At 30.7% G+C, this 22701-nt stretch overlaps 1 protein-coding gene across 1 annotated transcript in view; it reads left to right on the top strand.

The window, feature by feature from the left end:
- LOC106478396 (tyrosine-protein phosphatase Lar-like) overlaps positions 1 to 22701 on the top strand; it is a 298391-nt gene that overhangs the window by 263768 nt on the left and 11922 nt on the right. Inside the window, exons 14-28 of the mRNA XM_022381996.1 lie at positions 569 to 766; positions 6301 to 6393; positions 6819 to 7005; positions 7331 to 7538; positions 9040 to 9226; positions 11173 to 11267; positions 12713 to 12929; positions 13610 to 13779; positions 15514 to 15696; positions 16330 to 16541; positions 17852 to 18080; positions 18285 to 18590; positions 18934 to 19047; positions 19544 to 19698; positions 20086 to 20371. Coding sequence (XP_022237704.1) covers positions 569 to 766; positions 6301 to 6393; positions 6819 to 7005; positions 7331 to 7538; positions 9040 to 9226; positions 11173 to 11267; positions 12713 to 12929; positions 13610 to 13779; positions 15514 to 15696; positions 16330 to 16541; positions 17852 to 18080; positions 18285 to 18590; positions 18934 to 19047; positions 19544 to 19698; positions 20086 to 20371 — 2840 coding nt within the window. The remainder of the gene's footprint in view (positions 1 to 568; positions 767 to 6300; positions 6394 to 6818; positions 7006 to 7330; positions 7539 to 9039; positions 9227 to 11172; positions 11268 to 12712; positions 12930 to 13609; positions 13780 to 15513; positions 15697 to 16329; positions 16542 to 17851; positions 18081 to 18284; positions 18591 to 18933; positions 19048 to 19543; positions 19699 to 20085; positions 20372 to 22701) is intronic.

The raw sequence follows: 22701 nt of genomic DNA on the forward strand, positions 1-22701 counted from the left end.
ATGAAACACTCAAAAGAACTAACATCAGTAGATAAATATATTAAAGGATTCCTGAATTTCAAACTTACTTATATTGCATGCAATTCTATGCTATATTAAGATACACATATTTTGTAAATATAATTTTGAGAATAAAGAACAAAGTGTTTTATTTTCAATTTGAATTTCATTTAGTCAAAATACTTTCCAACTAAATTCTGCAGTACCATCCCTTGTTGAACTTTGATAATTATTTTAACACTGAGATTTAAGTTGTTTTAACTGTATTTTGGTGTGTACCTTCATTTCAAGTGTATGCTATATAAGTAAAATGTTCATTTATTGAAAAATAATTGTAACCAGATTTACTGGAAATCCATAAGAGTTTAATTATATAAAACATGAAATTATTGATAATTAAAATGAAAAGTCTAGAATATACTCTTTCTTGGTTTACTTTTAATTTTTCTTTATTGTTTTAGATATCAAATGATATTCAAAAAATAAATAATACATTAATTCAAAAAAATAACTAAATTCGTTTATTTAGTGTCACTTACTGATTTTTAAATGCTGTAACTTTGATCAGTTCCAACTAGGCCAGAGTTAGTATTAAAGGTATTAGAAGAAGACCCTCGGGTGAAAGTAAACGTGTCCTGGCTCCATCCTTCTCGTGTTCATGGTGTTCTTAAAAGGTACCGTTTGAAGTTTGGTCGTTTAGATGGAACTCACAAAGAAGAAAGAGAAATCCAACCTAATGAGACAAAGTTGATAATTGAAAATCTAGGTAAATGATGATGTTTATTGGTAATTATTTATAACATAGCACTTTTCTAAATAATAATGGAGGTAGATCGGACCTTTGCCACATATATGCAATGGTCTGGGAGTGTTTAAAATTGGTATCAGCCCTAATAATTTCTGTTTGTATTCTCTATTTTTTCTATTGTAATATAATATGAAAATATATGAAAGTAGTTGTCTAAAGAATCACTTAAAAGTGAACAACACTCATTTGTGTGAAATAACATTACCTAAAAAGTCTAGTACATGACCAGTCCTGGTCTAAATATTAGCTTGAAGGAGCAGACACTCGAGTCATATTTAAGCATTCACAGCTGAAATATTTTCAAGCTTACATGATACTGTATTTTCAAAAGAAGTTCAAGTTAATGATTATGCTTCAATAAATAACAAAAAAAGTGTTAACATTATACATACACCAACAACATTATCACTGTAATGTTGTGTGTATGAGCCATTGTCAGTATTTAACAGTACATCACGATTAAGAATTACATTGTGTTCTGTAATTTGGCCATTGTCAAATAAATTGATATTACATCACTGAATAACCCACGAAACATTTAAACTGTTACTGTGACCCCTCTGGTTAGGGCTATATTTTGCATTAGACAAACTAGGCTGCTGCCTAGGGCCTCTTGCTTTTAAAGTGCCCCACATGTGTAAAGCCTGGGTGAACAATTATTTTACAAACGTATAGTTTTCATGGGAAAAAAAAGATAGGAAAAAGCAAATTGAAATAAAAAATAGGCAACTGAAAAACAGGTTTTTTTTTAGTAGATAGTTTAGGCAGAATACTCTCATTGAATTGACTGTGAAATGGGCAGCAACTGCGTATTAGAGAAACTAGAGTAACTATACAATCTAATTATGTAGCTCAAGCATAGAGGATGACATTTTGAAAGTCTTCAGCCTTTTGTCTTCAGGTCAATTTGTACAAGAAACTGCATGCCAAATATAGTATCTAGGTGGACTGAGATGGGTATGCTTTGATTGGTTGTTTGCTCCTGGTCCTGATTGATGAAGCAACTGAGTGTGGATTCAACCAATGATAGCTATAAGTTGCTGTTTTTAGGTCTGAGTCTCTGTTTAATGAAGGTTTTACTGTGCTGATGTAGAAAGATTCCTTTATTTTTCTTGTTTTCCAGAATTTGTTTGGGTCAATTATTCTAGCTTTGTCTGAGTTTATTTTGTATCCAATTGACATAGTTTGTTCTGCAACGGCTTAATTCTGTGTTTTTATTAGTCTTGTACTGTTTTTGTGTTCTTTTATTCTTGTCTTGAGTTGTCTTCCCATTTCTCCAATGTTGTTTTCGTTACAGGAACATGGAATTTCATAGGTTATGTTTTTATGTTTCTCATTAGTGTGTTTCTGTCTAGTTTTGACCAGGTTAGATTTTATTGTTTTGTGCAGTTGTCAGCAGATGTCTACATTGAACTTCTTGGCTACATGTTTGAGTTTTTCACTTATATTTTGCATGAATATTAGCAGTATTGATCTCCTTTTTTTTCTGTTGTGGTCTATTTTCGGGAATTGGTTGTGAAGGTAGAAGTATAACCATTCTGTTTAAAACACTTTATGATGTTTTGACCTGGTTTTATAGATATTTCACTGCAGATCAAGCAGTTAATAGATGGACACTAATACAAAAAGACCACCAATGATCCTACAGAAAAGATAGAGACTCAGTAGAACACTAAACAAACTCAAGAAATGAAACTCAATCAATGAAAATTCGACCAAGAACTTACGAACCAGCAACAACTACCTTCCACAGTTTTATGGACTACCTATAATATCTTTAAGACCTATTGTCAGTACAATAAACTCACCTTGCCATCAGCTTACAGCCTTCTTGGCACTTATCCTGTCATCATTTCAAGGTATTACTGAACATCAGGTTCACAACTCAAAATATTGCACATTGGATTCCAGGATATTCTTCTCAATTTTGACACCAGACAATGATCCATCATCAGAAACCCCTTACAATACCAAACAACAACTGCTGAATGACAAATCTCTGACACACAATACTGATATGAAAATAGATGCCATCATGTCTATAGTCAACTTACCTTCAATACAATGAAGATTTCTATAAATAAATGAACAGTCTAGCCATGGGATCACCGCTTTCTCATGTTTGAGCAGATATTTTAACAGAAGACTTTGAAGAAAAAGCCCTCCAAGCTCTCAATATAAAACCAAGTTTTTATAAGCACCATATTGATGATACCTTTGTTATCTGATTCTAATACCATGAAAACTTACTAGCCTTTCTAATACATTTTAATTCTTCTATAGACAAAGAATCCACTTCACCATGGAAATAGAGAAACAAACACCCTACCATTTATTGACATACTCATCAGAAGACAGACAGAAACAATTGCTATAATTGTATGCAGAAAACCAACCAACACCGACATATACCTATATTTCCAGCCCTAGCATCCAACTTTAGTCAAACATGGTATAATAAAACCTTCATTAAACAGAGACTTGGGCCAGAAATCAGCAACTTATGGCAACCACTGGTTGAATCCACATTCTGTTACTTCACCAAACAGGACCAGGAACAAACAACCAATCAAAGCATATCTATCTCAATGCACCTGGATACTATATTAGGCATGCAGTTTCTTGCTCAAACTGACCTGAAGATGAAAGGCTGAAAACTTTCAAAATGTTATCCTCCATGCTTGAGCTACATAAGTAGATTGTATAGTTACCAATATATTTCTAATAGACAGTTGCCACCTATTTCACACTCAACTCAAAAAATGGGTTTCATCTATTTTTATTATGTTTCGTGTTTAATTCCACAAGTAGCTTTTACTTGTCATATATTGGAGGTGGTGGGAGCTCTTGAAAAACTTACTTCTAGGGCCCCAAAAATTCTAAATATGATCCTGCCTCTCAGCTGGTAAGCTTACAGGCTTAAAATGTTTAAATGTGGTGTTTAATTCCATGCATCAAACAGAGTGCACATAGTCCACTGTGTAGTTTTGTATTAAAACAACAACAAAGTTACTGTGAACGACCTATATATAATTGATGATTAACAGATCAAGATTAGGAACTTTAGTGTTGTATGTGATACATTTTCACATGAAGAGATGTCATTGTTGATCGGAAACCACATTCATGTGTATAAGCCATGTCACATAAACTGATATTATAATTCAAAAATTAATGAAGATTAGCTGAAGTTTTGGGTGTAATTCAGTCAAATGAAAGGATATAGTCAATATTGAATAATTAATCAAAGTAAGAAATGTAGTGCTGATATCATTATTGTATAACATATGAAAATTAGGAACTGTGGCATTGCGTACAATATATATTGTTATATATATGAACAGATACCACTGTTGAATGACACATCAAGACCAAACATTGGGTGTTATGTATAAACTATTACCAAAACAAAAAGTTGTTGTTGTTGACTAACATTAGACCAAACTATTTATTTCTTCTTGTGTGTTGTAAATTAAGAGGGGTTAGTTAAAGTCAGATTAGTTGTTTGGTTGTGTTAGGTAGACTTCACAGTATGTTTAATGAAGTATTTTTTTATTATAGAATAAATTAGTTATTTTAAGTAGAGTATAAATATTTTTACTAGTTATTGTATAATTTTGTTATTCATTTAAATTATTATTTATTGTTATATTTTATCTTCACAAACATTAGCTTTTACTGTATAATTGATACTTGAAACCATCGGTACTTGGTGAAACTCCATAACTAAAGAATTGAGGAAAAACAAGACAATTTTACGTTTCACAAATACATCATCAATGTCTTTTGCCAGGAAAGGCATCATTAGGTACAGAGAAAACCGTGGTCATGAATAAATGATGTATTTGTGAAACATACAATTGTCTTCTTTTTTTACTCTACTTTCTGCATCTTCCTGTTACCTTGCTGACTTATAATTAAACAGTAACACACGTCATAATAAATTACCTTAGATGGCAAGCTTCTCTAAATATCACTGTTGAAACAATTTAATGAGTTTTCATTGGTCACAAGACATTGTATGAAGGATTGTATTAAGGTTGTATATACTGATGTCCATGTTTTCAAGAAATAATGAATTGATGTTAGTACAGGAAGCAAAGAACTAGTTTTTATATGTTCTGTAAGTAAGTTACACTTTGTTCTGTTATATGTATATAAAATATTGTTAAGAGTATGGGTACCCAACCAATGAAACAATACGTTATGATCATTATAAGCAAGAATGAAAGAACAGTTTATTAAATGGTGGGATGATTTTTCATCTTGATTTGTGTAGATAGTTTGCTTTGATCAGAAGCTAATATTAATTGTTGTTTCATTTGAATTACTATCAGAAGAACTGATATTCTTCTTGTTACATAAATACATAAACATTGGGTGTTTCATATGAGTTATTGTAAGAACTGATATTCTTGTTGTTACATAAATACATTAACATTGGGTGTTTCATACGAGTTATTGTAAGTAGAACTGACATTCTTATTGTTACATAAGTACCAAACATTGGATGTTTCATATGAGTTATTGTAAGAAGAACTGATATTCTTGTTGTTACATAAATACCAAACATTGGATGTTTCATATGAGTTATTGTAAGAAGAATTGATATTCTTCTTGTTACATAAATATATAAACATTGGGTGTTTCATACGAGTTATTGTAAGAAGAACTGCTATTCTTCTTGTTACATAAATACATAAACATTGGGTGTGTCATATCAGTTATTGTAAGAAGAACTGATATGATGAATAACATATCAAGACTGACATTGGGTGTTATGTATATGTCAGATGAACTAATGTTCTTATTGTTGATGTTCATTGTCGTGCTTTAATAGAAATTATGGCTCAGTGCATTAAAAGATGACTATGAAGTCACATCATTCAATATTATTGACCATAATTTAAAGAAAGAAAGCCTCTTTTAGGATATTTATTACATGGTATTGCTTTGAATTTTACTTCAAGTTAAAACGTTTTCAGTTTTTCATGTTTTGATGTATTCAACCTTTAATAACAAATATATTTTAGTTTTTAAACAATTTACAATATATTCACAGTTAAGGCTTGAAATTGAGTAAAAATCTTGCAAAAAGGGACACAGGAAAGAATAACTGTAAAATGTACATTTCATTGAAGTTAATTTTGTCAGGATTGACTGTTGTTTAATACCACTGTAAGTTGTTATGTAAAATGTACATTTCATTGAAGTTGATTTTGTCAGGATTGACTGTTGTTTAATACCACTGTAAGTTGTTATGTAAAATGTACATTTCATTGAAGTTGATTTTGTCAGGATTGACTGTTGTTTAATACCACTGTAAGTTGTTATGTAAAATGTACATTTCATTGAAGTTGATTTTGTCAGGATTGACTGTTGTTTAATACCACTGTAAGTTGTTAAGCTTTATCGTTTCAGGTTATGATATTAACATTGCTTAAAAGAAACTACTATCTTAAACTAAGTTTTTTCTGTTTTTTTTTTTTTAGATTGTGGTGCAAAATATGAGTTTCGTCTTGCTGGAAAGAACCAGATTGGATGGGGCCAGGAAGCCATTGACTATTTGAAAACACCAGAAGGTCGTAAGTATTGTTTATTAAAAGACAAAAAAGTTGTAAGTTGTTTTTCGAGAACCAAATTCTTATCCCTAAAGACATGTTACAATAATTGTTGAATTACAAAAATCATATATTTTATACAGCAATGAATCTATAAAATCTTGATATATATGTTGTAATCAGTAACTTTTGTAGAAGGAAGCACAATAATTTTAACTCAACATAAAACATTTACCCCACTAGTTTATATAAGATTATACAAGTCTTCTCATTCTCTCATATGTACGTATGTTAAATAGTTTCAGCACAAAATATCAAACACACAACATTATTAATATAGTACTAGAAAACTTTGTCAGAAAACATTAGATGGAATATTATTAAAGAAATAATACAGGCATTCCTTTCAGTTCCTAGTGAGTTAAAGAAGTGCTTTCTTTATTTCGTAGGTCCAACAGCTCCACCACAAAATATCAGCCATCATCTCCAGAGTCCAACCACTGTTGTAGTTACGTGGAGTCCACCACTGAGACAGTATACAAATGGAAAAATTCTTCAGTACCAGATACAGTTCCATAAGGCTTCAGATCAATCCCATGAGGCAAAGAATACAACTTTAACCCGCCTAGTCTTTAGGTACATGTCATAGTTATTATTTTTTGTCCATTTATAGGTTTGAAACTAACATGTTTCAAAAGATATATGTTTCTCAGAACTAACTTTGGGATATGTCAAACAGATTTAATTAATATTGGGTGTGGAATGAAATTTGTTAAGTAACTGTTATAATTTAGTACAACTATAGTAAAAGTAATAATAAATCAGGTACTTTAAATATGAAATATGTTAAAATACAAAAATTAGTGCAATTTGAAATTAATAAGCTCATGGTAAACATAACAATGATATTTACTTCAAATTAATAATTTAAATCTGAAACCAACTTCTGTTTTTTAACTAGTGACTTGGATGAAAACACAGAGTACTTGTATCGAGTTCAGGCTCAAACCTCTGCAGGATTTGGACCCTGGAGTAGACATGAAAATGTTCATACCCCTGGTGATGTTCCATCTGCACCCACAAATGTCCAGGCAATGGCCACTTCTGACCAATCTGTAGAAGTTTGGTGGGATGAGGTTCCTTATTTTTTGGATATCCTGGGGTATCAGGTAAAATACTAATTATTTTTGTGAACTGCATTTATTTAGCACTCAAATTGGGTGTTGATCGATGTCTTAAATAACATTTGACCTAAATCTTTAGGTCACAAAATCATCTAGTGTAATTTTTTGGTGATGTAATGCTTACACTAGTGATTACTGTAACCATGCCATATGAACAGTAATAAGTATGATAGTAATCACTTATTGAATTCTCAACCACTTAAGATAATGTCTCTCCTGTATGTTTTCAGAAATATTATATTGGCTATAAACTGAAAAACAAATGTGTGAATAAGTGAATTTTTTGTGTTCTGTCTCTAATTGTCTTCAGATTCAATTGCACTAGTTCCCAAACGTTTTTGACTTAAATGCCTCTAAACTTACCTTCATCTGTGATACTGATAGTAAACATAACAATGTTGTTATGTTTATTATACAGAGCATTATTACATGTCTATTCACTCACTCTCATCTCTATCTATACATTTTGTTTTTATATGAAGTGATCCAGCACATTTAATTTTCATATGAAAATGTCACAGAACTTGTTTTTGCACTGGGTGCAAATAAGCTGAAACTGCAATAAAAAAAGGCATCTCAAACCATGGCTATCACATGGTGGCAGTGTTGTAATTTTAGCTGTTTTCTTTTACCAGTGCACTATTTTATTCATGTATTTTACTTTATTGTATAATGTGTTTTATTTTGCATTGTTATTTGAAGTAGCTTGTGTATCACTGGTTTGAAATCAATGTTTCAGAGTTTAATAGACAATAAATATATATTCCAACTTCATTTGCAGTGTGCTTATACTGTGTATTAATGAGTTATCACATTGCCATGATAATTAGCTGTGACATGGCAAACTCAATTTTACAGAGCATGTCATCATGCTGATGTTATTAAAATATACAACAGAGATGAGTGTGAACTTACATGTGATGTATTAACATTATAAACAAACCAAGTTGTAGGAGTAAACTAAATAGGATTCTATCACTCAATTTGTGTATTCTAAGTTTATATGAACATTTGTTTTTAATCATTTAATCTCTTTGTCCTAAGTCATAATAATTAAAACTTCTGTATTCTATATCATGAATATTCAAAATACATTGATTAAAATCTTAATCTATGTATTAAAGGTTCTGAATTTCTAAATTGTTTTCATAAATAATTATCTTGTATATTTTATGTATTGAACATTAAAACTTCTTTCTTTAATAGTCTTTCAACCTTTTTTGTTTTTAGGTCCAAAACATTTAAACTCTTTTCATTAATCATCATTCATACTGTTCTCTACTATAATTTATAATCATTTGACATTGGAATTCTAGGTAAAGATCAACCTACATACGGTAAAACTTTAATGTAAAAAGTTATTTTTAGATGGTACCTAAACTTTTTTTTTATTGTGTATTTTGTGGTCATTAATTATACCACCCTGTGTTCTTGAATCTGAACTTATAATATGCATTCAGTAATGATCACTTGATCTTTATTCTAGGTACTTTATGCACAAACTGCTGGAGAGGATCTTGATCAGTGGAGGAAAAAAAAAGTTCCACTTACCTGGTCAGCAGAACTAACTGGACTTGACACTCATGGTCAGTACTCTATCAGAGTTGGAGCATACACTAGACAGGGCTTGGGAAGGCTTTCTGAGATAATAACTGTCAAGGTTACTCCTCAAGGTAAGCATAAAGATTTCTCACTATGTATTACTTACTTACTTTGAACTACATTTTGGATGCATATTTATACATAGCCCAACTGAGGTCTAGAATTTTCTACATACTATGAGATATTATGATATAATAATACTCAAGAAAAAGTTAGCAGATTCAATTAACATGATGCAATAATACAAACACCAATTTACAATTGAACTACACAATGTATGATTTGTACACAGTTATGTAAACATACCTGCAATAAGCTCTCACTGCTAAAAAACAAAATTTAACACTCGCACTATACTTAAATTAAAACAGTCATATATATATCTAACATTAAATAAGAGTATAAAGAATAAGATCAAAGAAAAGCATTATAGATTTAAGAAGTTTAAGATGACTGTTATGATGGAATATTTAGAGAGTTAGAGATTATCAAGAGAGTGGGTTAAATGGTAAATTAAGAAATCTAAAAACTGTATGAAAAAGATGGCAGAAAATGTAAAAATTAATAGTAAGGATTTCTTTAAATACATTAAGGGTAAGAAAAATGTTAGGATTGGAGTAGGGCCTTTAATGTATGACACAGAAAGGCTCATATCTGATGATTATTGGATAACTAAGTTATTAAACTACTTTTTCTTCAGTTTTTTACTAAAAAAGATTTAAGCAATATTCTTCATTCTGAACACTTGTCAATGGAAACAAGATGTAATACATGTCTAAAGAGATTATAATTTAATTGTATGGATCATTAGTTAGTCCACATTTGGAATATTGTCTTAGGCTTCTTACCTTAGAAAGGACATCGAATTGTTAGAAAGGATTCAGATGAGGACATCATACCTGGGATGGAAAAGGAAAGGTTAAGATATCTGAATTTGTTTTTCTTGAACAAAAGAAAGAGTTAGAGGGGGATCTGATTGAGATTCTTAAGATTGTTAACTGATAGTGTTGATGCATTATCTTTCTTTTTTATTGTAGTTAATGGTGAGAATGATAAGACAAGAGGGCACAAATATAAATTTTGGCAGGGTAGGCATCCTTTTTAACTAAGACAGCTATACATGGTGGATATAGTTAATTTAAGGGAGTTTAAGGGAATTATGAGAGTTGGCTTTGAGTTTTTATTTTCATATTAAGTTTTAGTGACTGGGAAAGCCTCAGTGGACCAAGAGGTCCCTTATTGTCATTAAATTGTGTGTGAATATATATAAACATGTTAAGAAACTGATTTTTAACGTTTTTGCATCTTCTCCTTAATTCTTATTTAATTTGTTGCTTTTGTCATATTTTTAACACGTGTGAATGATAAAATAAATGCCCACTAGAAGTATTACAAAGGATAAAGTATGCATTATTTAGTCTGTTTAAGATACAGGATTACTCTGACATTCTTCATGTATAAAATGCAAAAGTTTCATCTTACATAATTTTTTTGCATCAGTTACAAAAGATGCTGGTATACTCAACTTTCATATTTAATTTTAAAATTCGGAAGTTAATTGTTTTCCAAGGTATGATAATAAGAAACTTACATTTGTAATGATCAGTCAGAAATTAGATATGTTAAAGAATTAAAGAAAGCATGGCATAATAATTATTGTACCTTGTTACATGTACACTTATCAACTTGTGCTCAGTGATGATTAGCTCCTCATAACCAGTTTAGATTAATTTGTCTTCAAAAGAATTTACACGCCCGAGATTAAAAAAAGTAAATTCTCAATGGTCGATAAAAGCTTATTTCTACTGAGCCATTACAATCATGTAAATATCACACCTATATCATCACCATCATCCAACTGACATAAATAGAAACCATGGGATTTCTTTTTTTACTGATAAATGCTCTTGATCAATAGTGTTATAAGTAAGCTAAAATATATATTTCTACTTGTAATGTTTTTGATGACTTTAGGGTAAAAGTACTCTCATGTGATTATAAGTTACTTGATCTCTAGACGTTCCAACACATCTTCAAGCTTATGGAATTACAACACACAGTATGAAGCTTTCATGGCGACATCCTTCCAAACTAAACCCATACAAGTACAAAGTAAGTAAAAATTATATGACTAACATATTTAATATTCTTGCTCATATAAAATGTACAAAATGTATTTACATTGTTCTTCTATTGTGCATTGAAAGCTTGGTATTACTGAATTTTTTGTTCTTATTCTAGATTTTGTAATGAAAGCATAAAAAACAAAATCTTACCATTGTTTGATTAAACTGCAACATTATTATGATTAATTTTAAAAAGTTCCCAATAGTTTCATTTTTTCAGCATCCTAATTGGTCAATCCAAGAAACAATGTGTCATGGTAATCAAATTTCATTATAGTTAATACTGGAAGTTTCACTTGAAAATTATAAATTATAATTTTTGTATTAAACATAGTTTTTAATTGAGTGTTCTACTTTAGATTGCTCTTTTCACCTTCACTACCTAACCTTAAATCTTTTATGATGGACAAAAAAGCAGTTGTTTCAATAGTACTAACCAGTCAGAACCAGTACAATCTTTTTAGATTATTCAATAAAATCAACATAATCGGGTAATCAACACAGTCCAAACTATCCAGTCAGACTCATTAGAAATAGCAATGTATGAAGTTAGATCCTAGACCACCAGAAATATATCCACTAACAATCATTATCATTACCTTTTAACCTACCCAATTAAGCATTGTTGCAGATTATGTATATTTATTCAGAATATTAAAGAGTTATAAACATAAAAACCAAGTTATGTATTATCATAATCCAACCATTACTATCACCCATTTTATCAAAATATAACCTTCCATACAGCATATGGAGTTTAAGAGAATTATAATAGCTGGCATGAGTTTTACACACACAAACACATATAGACATATATGTACATACACACATTATATATATATATATATATATATATATTTATACATGTGTGTGGGTGCCTGTATATAAGCAAGTTAAGAAAGTGATTTTTAACTTCTTTTCCATTTTCTCCTTATCTGTCATGAATCATACACATTAACCTAGCTATTGCTGAAAGCTATCAACAGAACCATACAACCAAAACCTTCACAGTTAGAATAATTACTATCCTCTCACATACACGATCACTCATTACCTTCAAATTTATCTACTCGGCTAAACATTATCTCTCTATTTAAAACCATTACCACCTCAGGTTTCAATCAGTCACCATAACAAAGCTACAAAGTTGGTCATCACCATCACCCAATTTATTTAACTAAGGTTATCAAAAACATTTAGGCATGAAACCCTTCTGTTTGCATGTTTTCTACATAATCAGTAAATTCTACTATTTTTGTGGTCAGAAGAGGAAAGTCAACACAGCAACATACAATCTTCACATACAAGTTTTAGTAACTTGAATATATCTGTAACTTCTGTGAATTTGGTAGATACTATAAACTGAAGTAAAAACTTAGGTGGTTTTATTTTACATTTTGAGCTTGTATAAAGTGTTCTTTTCTTAAACAGATTTCATATGGTGCCCATAAGGAGTTTTTTGACAGTCAAGGACAGCTACAGGAGTTGAAAATTCCACCTAAAGACATCTACTTTAATAAAGACTTAAAAGACTTTACTATTGACAACCTTATGCCCTTTACAACTTATCAGGTCAACATTACTGCTATACCTCCTGACAAATCTTATCGTCCACCTGCAAGAATAGCTGTAACAACTGCCAGAGCTGGTATGTACAGACATTTCTCTTTTGGAAAAGATAAGATATTTATTATTTCAATATTGGGGATATGCATGCATTTCTTATGTTATTAAAGTGGCATGAGAAGTTATTTTCTCATTCAATTTCTCAGTTGTGGAAAACACTATAGATCTTCATAAACATACCTTCATTTATTTTATATTCTAAGCCTTTTTCTTTTTTGATTTAAAAAAATTGCACATGAAAGAGTGTGCAAGAACTAGATAGGAACTGGTGATACATTATTAGAATATTTTGATTTTTTATAATCTACAAATTCTAAAATCTCATGAAGAGTTAACCTAAAATATAAATATAGTAATCTGTTTCTAGATATAAGTAGTTGTTAAACAAAGAGTTTCCTAGAAGTTTAAAGCTCTGATATTGTCTAATTAATAGATATAAAGATCTAGTTCTTATAATATCAGTTGAACAAAACTAAAAACAGAAACTTCTGTTCTGTGATTTGATGTGTGTAACCTACACACATATTGTACTTTCATAATTATATTTGACATGTATATGATTTAACATGTTAAGTCTAAAAAGGAATATTAGTTTTCTTTTCTTTAATTATATCAAAAAACTTGGGTTGTAACTTAAGTATATTCTGTAATATGTGCATACTGACTAAGCAATGTACTCAGTTGCAAACTTATTGCTTTTAGCTCCAAGACCAATGGTCAAACCAGATCACTTAGGTGTCAAGAATGACCAGGAAATTAAAGTCATACTACCTCAAGCCTCAGAGGAATATGGTCTGATAAGTCACTATTATTTAGTGGTTGTACCGGAAGAGCAAGCCAGAGAAAATCCAGAAACTTATAAAATAGAAAAGGTAAGAAAACAATCTTGAAATAAATTTCCTTTTTTAAGAGAAACTTTAAAGATTCCATTCTGCCTTTGTGAAGAAAGAGGTATGATATCAATACTTTCCTGTGAACAACTATATAAATCAATAAAATTATCAGTATTATCCAACTACATTAAATAAAATTCAAGGAAACAACTTTATGCTTATTTAGTTACTGGCCATTTAAATTATAATTGAATGTCTTACTCTTGAACCTACAGCTTTAGGCTACATTTAGAAAATGGTGTTGTAAGGTCAGTAACAGATCAAACAGTGCCATGAGCCAGCCTCACTTCATTTATCAACACTGGCAATGACTAAGTCAGATTTATTATACTATTATTTATAGTTGATAATATACTTAGTGGTCAATAGTAATACAAATAAGTATTCATCATTGCTGTTGACATTAGCCTCTTGTATTTACAACAATATTCTAATAGTAGTGGACAGTACTACCATTTCTGGTATCAATAGGATACTAAATGACACTACTGAGTGTCAATATAATATCAATACTGGCATAAAAAATTTAACTTCAGATATTAACACTAAACAGCATTGAGGCACATGTTAGCCTGCTTGCTCTTTTATATTTTTCCAAAATTGTTTTTAACACAGATAATGCACATTTATTGGGAACGTTAAAGAGCCATCAAATAAATAAGAAACTAAGAATACTGTACATTATTCAGGGCTAACATCAAAGCTTAGTAGACACACTGTAGTTCTTGAGACAAGCTAATCCCCAATGGCAACTAGGATTGAGCATTGCAGATTTATAGAACGTTTTAAGATGGCTAATTTAGAAAGTGTAAACCAAAAGTTGGCTAATAAATAACTAACTTTGTTCTAAGCTTCTGTAGCTTAAATAATTTTTTATTTATAAGTGAGTTCTATTTTTTAATTTAATAGAAATTCAGCCAAAATGCATAAAAGTATTGTTTTGTGATTCGCTTGCATCTTATCTTGGGTATTTGCCAAAATCTATAATACATGAGCAAGCAGTGGGAATTAAGCTTGAGACCCTTGAATAACCAAAACTGAACAAACTTGAAGTAAATAAAATATAAATTTATGAGGCTAAAATTGAGCAGAACACAGATGGCCCATTATGTAGCTTTGAACTTAAGAACAGAAAAACATAATAGTAATATTCAGATGATTTGGAATAAGCAAAAGTAAATATAAATTTTTATTAGCTGATTATTTCCATAACACTCAAATAATCAATCATTGATATAATCAATAGCAGTAACAATTAAAAATATAATTTCGATTAGTTGAGTATTTTTGTAGTAATCAATTTAATCATATAGATTAATCAATTACTTTACATAACAGTAATCAGTGTAATTGCTGCTCATAGGTAATTAATTATATCAATTAACTATTGAAGTTCTAATAACCAAACAATAATTAACATGAATTAATTTGATAAGTAAAATAAGTACATTAAAACTAATTAAGGAATATAATTGGATCTGGAAAACCATCAGTTACCATACCAGAAAATGTACAAACCTTTGACTACACCAAAAACATATATTTCAAGTTTAACTGGTATTTTTCTTGTATAGTGATTTTAAATTTTATGGTACATTCTAAGAGGGACACCATCTTACCAACTACTTATTTTGAATATTGTTTTATTTAACTACTCATATTACTTGATTGTATTATATTTAATGTTTTGAATATCTTTTTGTTTATATCTAGCTTAATGAAACTGCTCTTGATCAAGTTGGACCCTACATAGCTGCCAAATTTTTACGCCGAAATATGCCCCAGAATTTTCCTTTAGGTGATGGCAAGATTTATAATGGATTCCTGAATCGGCGCTTACAGCATGGACAGAAATATAGGATTTTTGTGAGAGCTGTAGTAGATACACCACTGGAGGTAATTCAGATAATGCCATGTTTGCTTCGTAAAGCCATTTACTAATGTCTATGTTTTAATGTTTTTTTAAGAACTGTAAATATAGGTTTTTTATTAAGCTTTATTGATGGCTTAGAATACATAGATTAATTAAAAGTATTCTAACTTCATGTGGAAATGAATACATCACTGTAGAAAATATACAAATATTTGTAAAGGAAGTACTAAGTTTTAAATGAAACCTGAATTAGAAGTATTTCTACATGAAGAATTAACACTCATCACCACTGTTACTGAATACTTAAAAGTAAAGAAAATTTTATTCAAAGGAAAAGAAGAATTCACAAACTAAACTTTTATCTGAGCCCCAGTGCACATACAGCTTGAAACAACTCATAATAAGAAATAAAGAGCATTCTGGTAACTTTCAACATTTTTTCATATGTTTTATTTTATTTTTTCTTCATTCTTTATCTACCCATATTTAATATAGATAGATGAAGAAAGGTATACAAGTTTATTTGGGTAAAAAAAGTTAGTCATATTTTGTAATTCTTTAAGAAACATCTCATTGGTTTGCCTCTTTACTTATATGTGTATTTTATCCCATGCATTTGCATGTGAACTGAAGGAACCATGTTTTCTACATTACAGAACCTCTTTACCAGCAGTCCTTTGTCTGAAAGTTTGAGTTTAGATATGATAGCCGGAGAGTCAGGCCAGCCACCTTTTGTTAACACAGATAATCCTGATGTGAATATTGTTTACAATAACACCCAGCAGTCAGGAATATTATGGATTATTGGTCCTATTATTGCCTGTGTGTTGGTTATCACCTGTGTTATCATTTTCTTTATCATGAAACGGTACTCAACAGATTTATCATTATTGTCTACAATTTAGTCTATAAGTTAACATTAGATGTTATCACCTGTGTTATCATTTTCTTTATCATGAAACGGTACTCGACAGATTTATCATTATTGTCTACAATTTAGTCTATAAGTTAACATTAGATGTGCTTAAAATGTCATAGTTTTTCTATGTTAGATAACAAGATTTATTATTAATCTCAAAGTTTGTAATAGTTGTGTGCCTAAAATAATGCAAAAATATTTATAAAAGTTTAGTGATACATCAGTTTTTTTAGAATTGGAAATTGATAGGTATATACAGTATCAATAAATATTTAATCCTCATTTCTGAAATGCTAGGATTGGTCATTACTCTGAAAATCAGAAATATATTAGTGCTTAATGATACCTTTAAGGTTTTGCATATGAAGTGCAAAGATTGAGTGTTAGCTTACAAGCCATATGTAGTTTTAATATAATGCTTACTCCTTATTTGTAAACTGAAAAGACTGGCCATTGGTTTAATGAGTCATTTATTTAGAGTTTATTAGGTAATAATTGCTTAGTCTATAAATATATAATGGAAACAACACAAATAAAGCTAGCTATTTGACTCATGACTTATTTTACTAAACATGTACATATGAAAATAGATTTGTTAACTAGTGAATTTACAAAACAATAAGTGGAGATGTATGATGTGTTTTTTAATAGCTAGTAAAAGCTTCACTTTTATACAATTCGTATACAATGATTGGAATTGAGTGTGTCATTAATTAGCATATAAGTTTAGGATGATAACTTGTTTTTTCTGAATGCTTATTGTATTAAACTGTTGTGTGATACTCTAGTAATTTAGTAAGCTAGTTTCTTCAGAACTTCAGAGAGAGAGAATATTTGTAAATATTTTAACAAGTCTACTCAATATTTAGATAATTAAACACAGAAACAAATACTGATTCATTTTAGATACATTATTAAATTATGTAAAAAATATATTATGTTATACTATTAAAAATAATTATGTATTTTGTTTGTTTATTGTTAAGCACAAAGCTACACAATGAGCTATCTATGTTATATCAACCATTGGTATCAAAACTCAATTTTTAGCATTATAAGCCCTCAGATTTGAAAATGAGCCATAAAATGGCTTATATGTGTTTGTAGCAGTCTTCTTCGTAACCTATTTTGAGCTAGAAACATTTTTCCTCTTTGTTAGAAAAGTGTCAATTAGTTATAGCTCTCTGGAATATAATTAAGCAGTCACTTTATGCATTTTTTGCTTAGAATAAAAAACACATATGTTTATTTGCTAACAGGCGACGGCAGATGAGTAAAACTCCAATAGGTGAAACAACAACAAAACTACTTGTGAATCCCAGTGACAGGGAGTTTACCACCAACCCAACAGACCCTTTAGAAATGTGGAGACTAAACTATCAAACCCCAGCAATGATGAATCACCCCCCAATTCCAGTTACAGAGTTGTCCAATCACATTGAAAGACTCAAGGCAAATGACAATCTCAAGTTCTCACAAGAATATGAGGTCTGTATAATTACTATAAATTGCTCAGAATCAAATTGATGAGATGAAAGAGCATAAAATATTGAATAACACTTAACTGGTGTTTTTTTGATAAAATGATTTATGTATAAATATGTTTATGATATATTTACATTATTAATTATATGGATTTATAAATGTAGATTCAACTGAAATGCATAATAGTCAATGTATAAATCTTTTCAGTCTATAGAACCAGGACAGCAATTTACGTGGGAGAATTCGAACTTGGATGTCAACAAGCCTAAGAATCGGTATGCTAACGTTATTGCATATGATCATAGTCGTGTTGTTCTACAACCCTTAGATGGTATTCCAGGCTCTGACTATATAAATTCCAATTACTGTAATGGATATCGGAAACAGAATGCCTATATTGCTTCGCAGGGACCTTTGCCAGAAACATTTGGAGACTTTTGGAGGATGGCATGGGAACAACATTCTGCTTCCATTGTCATGATGACAAAGTTGGAAGAAAGAACTAGAATTAAAGTAAGGATTCCACAAAGATTGTATGAATACTTTTCTGTTATTATCATAATTTTCTGAAATGTTGCATTATTATTATTATATTATAATATCATAAGTTAAACATTTTTTATAACAATTGTTTCTTTATATTTTTGATTTGAACTTCAGTCACTTAATTTGATAAATAATTTCTTTATTTCCCACAGCATTAAATTTGTACCCACAGGAAAATAACCTCAGATTTGTTAAGTGAACTTTAAAAATTAGGATTTGATTTCAAAGTTGAAATTTCATATGACTGATGAGCTCTAAAATCAGTTTTCCCATCTCTAATTGTTAATATTATGGAATTTTTGTTATATAGTGTGACCAGTACTGGCCAAGCAGAGGCACAGAAACATATGGGGTGATGCATATCAGTTTGAAAGATGTGCAAGAATTGGCAACATACTGTATACGTACTTTTACTTTACAAAGGGTGAGCAATGTTTCATTGTATATGATTTAACACAAATCATATACATATTCCAGGTTTTGTGTAAACAAAATGCTTTTCTCAAACTAATACAGTTTTGGTAATACATTGCTTCTAGTACCAATTTCAGTTATTGTTTAGATTCTTAATTTTAGTTGCTTTTACTATTAATTGAAAATATAAGTTACTGACAAACACTGGCTAGAACAGTGAATAGTTAAGAAACAATTATTAAAAATTTGAAAAATTAGTTTATAAAAACATAATATAGCAGGAAGAAGCCCTTGGTGGTTCAGCAGTGAGCATGAGGGCTTATAACACTAGAATTTGTGGTTTGATCCCTGCAATCAGAACAGCCCAGATAGCACATTATAGAGTTTTGCATTTAATGGCTAACAAAAAATCAGGAAGAGTTTTATTTTTCTCTATAGCTGTAGTAAATAATATTTGATTAACTTCATGAACTGACTTTGTCTTCATCATACTTGGATTATATTAGATGGGTTACTCAGAGAGGCGTGAGGTACGTCAGTTTCAGTTTACAGCTTGGCCTGATCATGGAGTGCCTGATCATCCTACACCTTTCTTGGTCTTTCTACGACGAGTCAGAGCTATGAATCCACCAAATGCTGGGCCTATGATTGTGCATTGCAGGTAAAGATGTAAAGCAAAATATTACCTTTCACTCTAGTGAGTAATTTAGAAAACTGAGAAAATTCTCTTTCTCTAATAAACATCAATATATTGTTACTTAAAATATAAAAAAAACTTATCTTTTGAGATAACTATGAAAACTTTTTATACATAATACAAAAATATTTGCAATTCAGGATCATTCACACAAAATATTATAAATATTATTCTAAAAAGGAAAATAGAGCTTTATAAAAAACATTATTATAAAGAAAATTTTTCTCATCAATAACTACCATTCTAGGAAATAGTAATTAGGTTTACTAAATTTTACTTAGAATGTGTATAAAGCCTTAATTTAACATTTATTACTTAAACTGTTTTACCATTCACATTTTTTCCTTATAGTGCAGGAGTGGGAAGAACTGGGTGTTTTATTGTCATTGATTCTATGTTGGAGAGACTAAAGCACGAGAATACAGTTGACATATATGGTCATGTGACTTGTTTGAGAGCTCAACGCAACTACATGGTACAGACAGAAGATCAGTACATTTTTATTCATGATGCTGTTTTGGATGCTGTTCTTGCTGGATATACTGAAGTCCCTGCCCAAACCCTCTATTCCCACATCCAGCAGCTGATGGAGTGCATTCCTGGACAAAACTGTACAGGCATGGAAATAGAATTTAAGGTACCTATATATAGGTGACTGTTGTAGTAATGAATATGTCAATTTAATTTTAATGTTTCAGTTATCTTGAAACTGACACCAAATTCCCAAACCTGATTTATCTATATCTTTTGAAATCATGTCCTTCACATTCTCACAAAAGAATAGTTTGATGGAAGATACAGTTAAACAAGTATATTTGCTGAGGATAATTGTACTTTACATGAATGATATTCCATGTCATGTGATGCTCTTGGAACTTCTTCCTCCATTGTCAATTAAATCATGTTCTGTTGAATGGCTATGATTACGTGCCTTTGACTGAAACTGCAATTTCTACTATAACAAGTTTCTTCAAAGTATTATGAGATTATTGACAGACTTTGCACAGACCTGCCACTGTTCTTGGATATTGGCATTCAAGATCACATTTAAGTAAACCAAAGGCACAAAACCCCATTGGAGCTGCATCATAGGGCTTGACAAATATGTGGTTGGATGGGATTGTTATAATTCATGCCGGTTCATGAAAACAGTTGTTGGTTTTAAGGTGAGGCTGAAAGCTTATGATCCTTAGTCAACCTCAGATCTTTATGGATTTTTTTTATTAACAGCTTTATCAAAATACTTTTCTGAGCCAGAACATTTCTTTTCCTAGCTAACCTATAGACTATAACATTGCTCTACGTTGGTTTGAGGTACAGTTTCTTGCCCTAAAAGCTCAGTTGGGCAAATTTTTCTACTTCTGAAGAGAGCATTGAAGATTATCTTCTTCAAAATGTTGTGTATTTTGACTTAACATAATTGAACAATCTCACTGAACTTCTTTCTTGGAAAAGGTGTGTGACATAATTTTCAAGCCATAAGCTCTACCAATGGCTGCATTGTATGTCAAATGATTGGGATTTATATTGGAATTAATTATTGGAGTTGCATTAATATTTAAGAAAACATTATTTCTGATAGAATACATTACCTCCTATCACATAAATATCTATTCTCGTTCAGTGCTGCCCTCTATATGTACATTTTATTTCTCATGCCACAAGCCTTGAGCTCCCATGTATCCCAAGATCAATGGGATTCAACTGTGTCTTGCATGCAAATCATCATGCGACAACCCTCCACCAATAGAAGTGCGACACATCCTCCAGATATATGGGACTCCCTCTATTTGATTCTACCAAACTATCACTTCTCATTTGGCAGTGCTATCGTCAAGACGTTTTTTGTTCAAGCTTTCTCCCCATGTTTCTTTTTTTTTAATTTCATACAAAGTAGAGATGTTTTATAAACTTTTATACATCACTTTACCTGTTTTAAGTGATAACTTACCTTTACTGTTCTTAATTTTTTTTAGGGGGTTTCATCGAAGCTTATGTTTCCACTTCAAAAATGTTATCATTTACTTCTAGCTCAGTTGCTTAGGCTTCAGGTGTTGGTACTCAACCGAGGAATTGTCAGCTTGAATACATTGGGCAATTGATCGTTATATGAGTTGACCTTAGTTGGACCTCGAGTTTTGTGGCCCACACATTTGGGTCCACTGACTTTGGACAGATAAGCTGTTATACTTTTGTAGCTTTTTGAATATTTTTGATATTAATATTATTATTATTTGTAGTTATTTGATTTCAATAACATAATTTTAGTGAGAGTTGTACCTACTTCGTGTAAGGTTAGGGTTTTTTAATTAACGTTTAGTGATATCCTTTTGTACTACAACGTTGGATTAGGCTTCACATGTATCTTTGTAATTTTAGGCTTACCTGTCATTTATCTTACTGGTAAATCATAAAGTAGGTTAGATATATTGTTTATTCAACAAATACCATCTACTAAATGTTATTATCAATATACACTTAATTTTATAATATAATGACTTTTTAATTTTCTTAATTACTTATATTTTATACTTCTTACAATTAATTTCGTTTTTGTAGGACCCCTGGGTCCGGCATCTGGCCAACCTTATCCCACTGTTGCTTGCCTTCCTCCTCAAACTGCCGAACTTGTTCGGAACGATGTCTATTTTTACAATTTTCCTCCACCTGATTCTGTATTGGCCTTCCCAGGCCTCTACTGTCAAGTCTGCTAGGTCTACCTCAGCCCCTTTTTATACATGTTTCAAAGGTTTTGGTTTATTTTCTTTTTTCCTCCTTTTCCAGACATTTTGGTTCATGCTGAGCCTTTATGTCTCTCTTTTTCCCCATAATCAATTCCACTGATTTGGCACTTTACCTCTTACCTACATCTCACCCTCGTCGTATGTTGGAGGTACTTCTTGCATTGAGCACTAGGACTACACCACATATGTTTATCTGCCATTATCTGCTTCAGGTAGCTGTTTC

The sequence above is a fragment of the Limulus polyphemus genome, unplaced genomic scaffold, assembly GCF_000517525.1.
Source record: "Limulus polyphemus unplaced genomic scaffold, Limulus_polyphemus-2.1.2 Scaffold208, whole genome shotgun sequence".
NCBI classification, from domain to species: domain Eukaryota; kingdom Metazoa; phylum Arthropoda; class Merostomata; order Xiphosura; family Limulidae; genus Limulus; species Limulus polyphemus.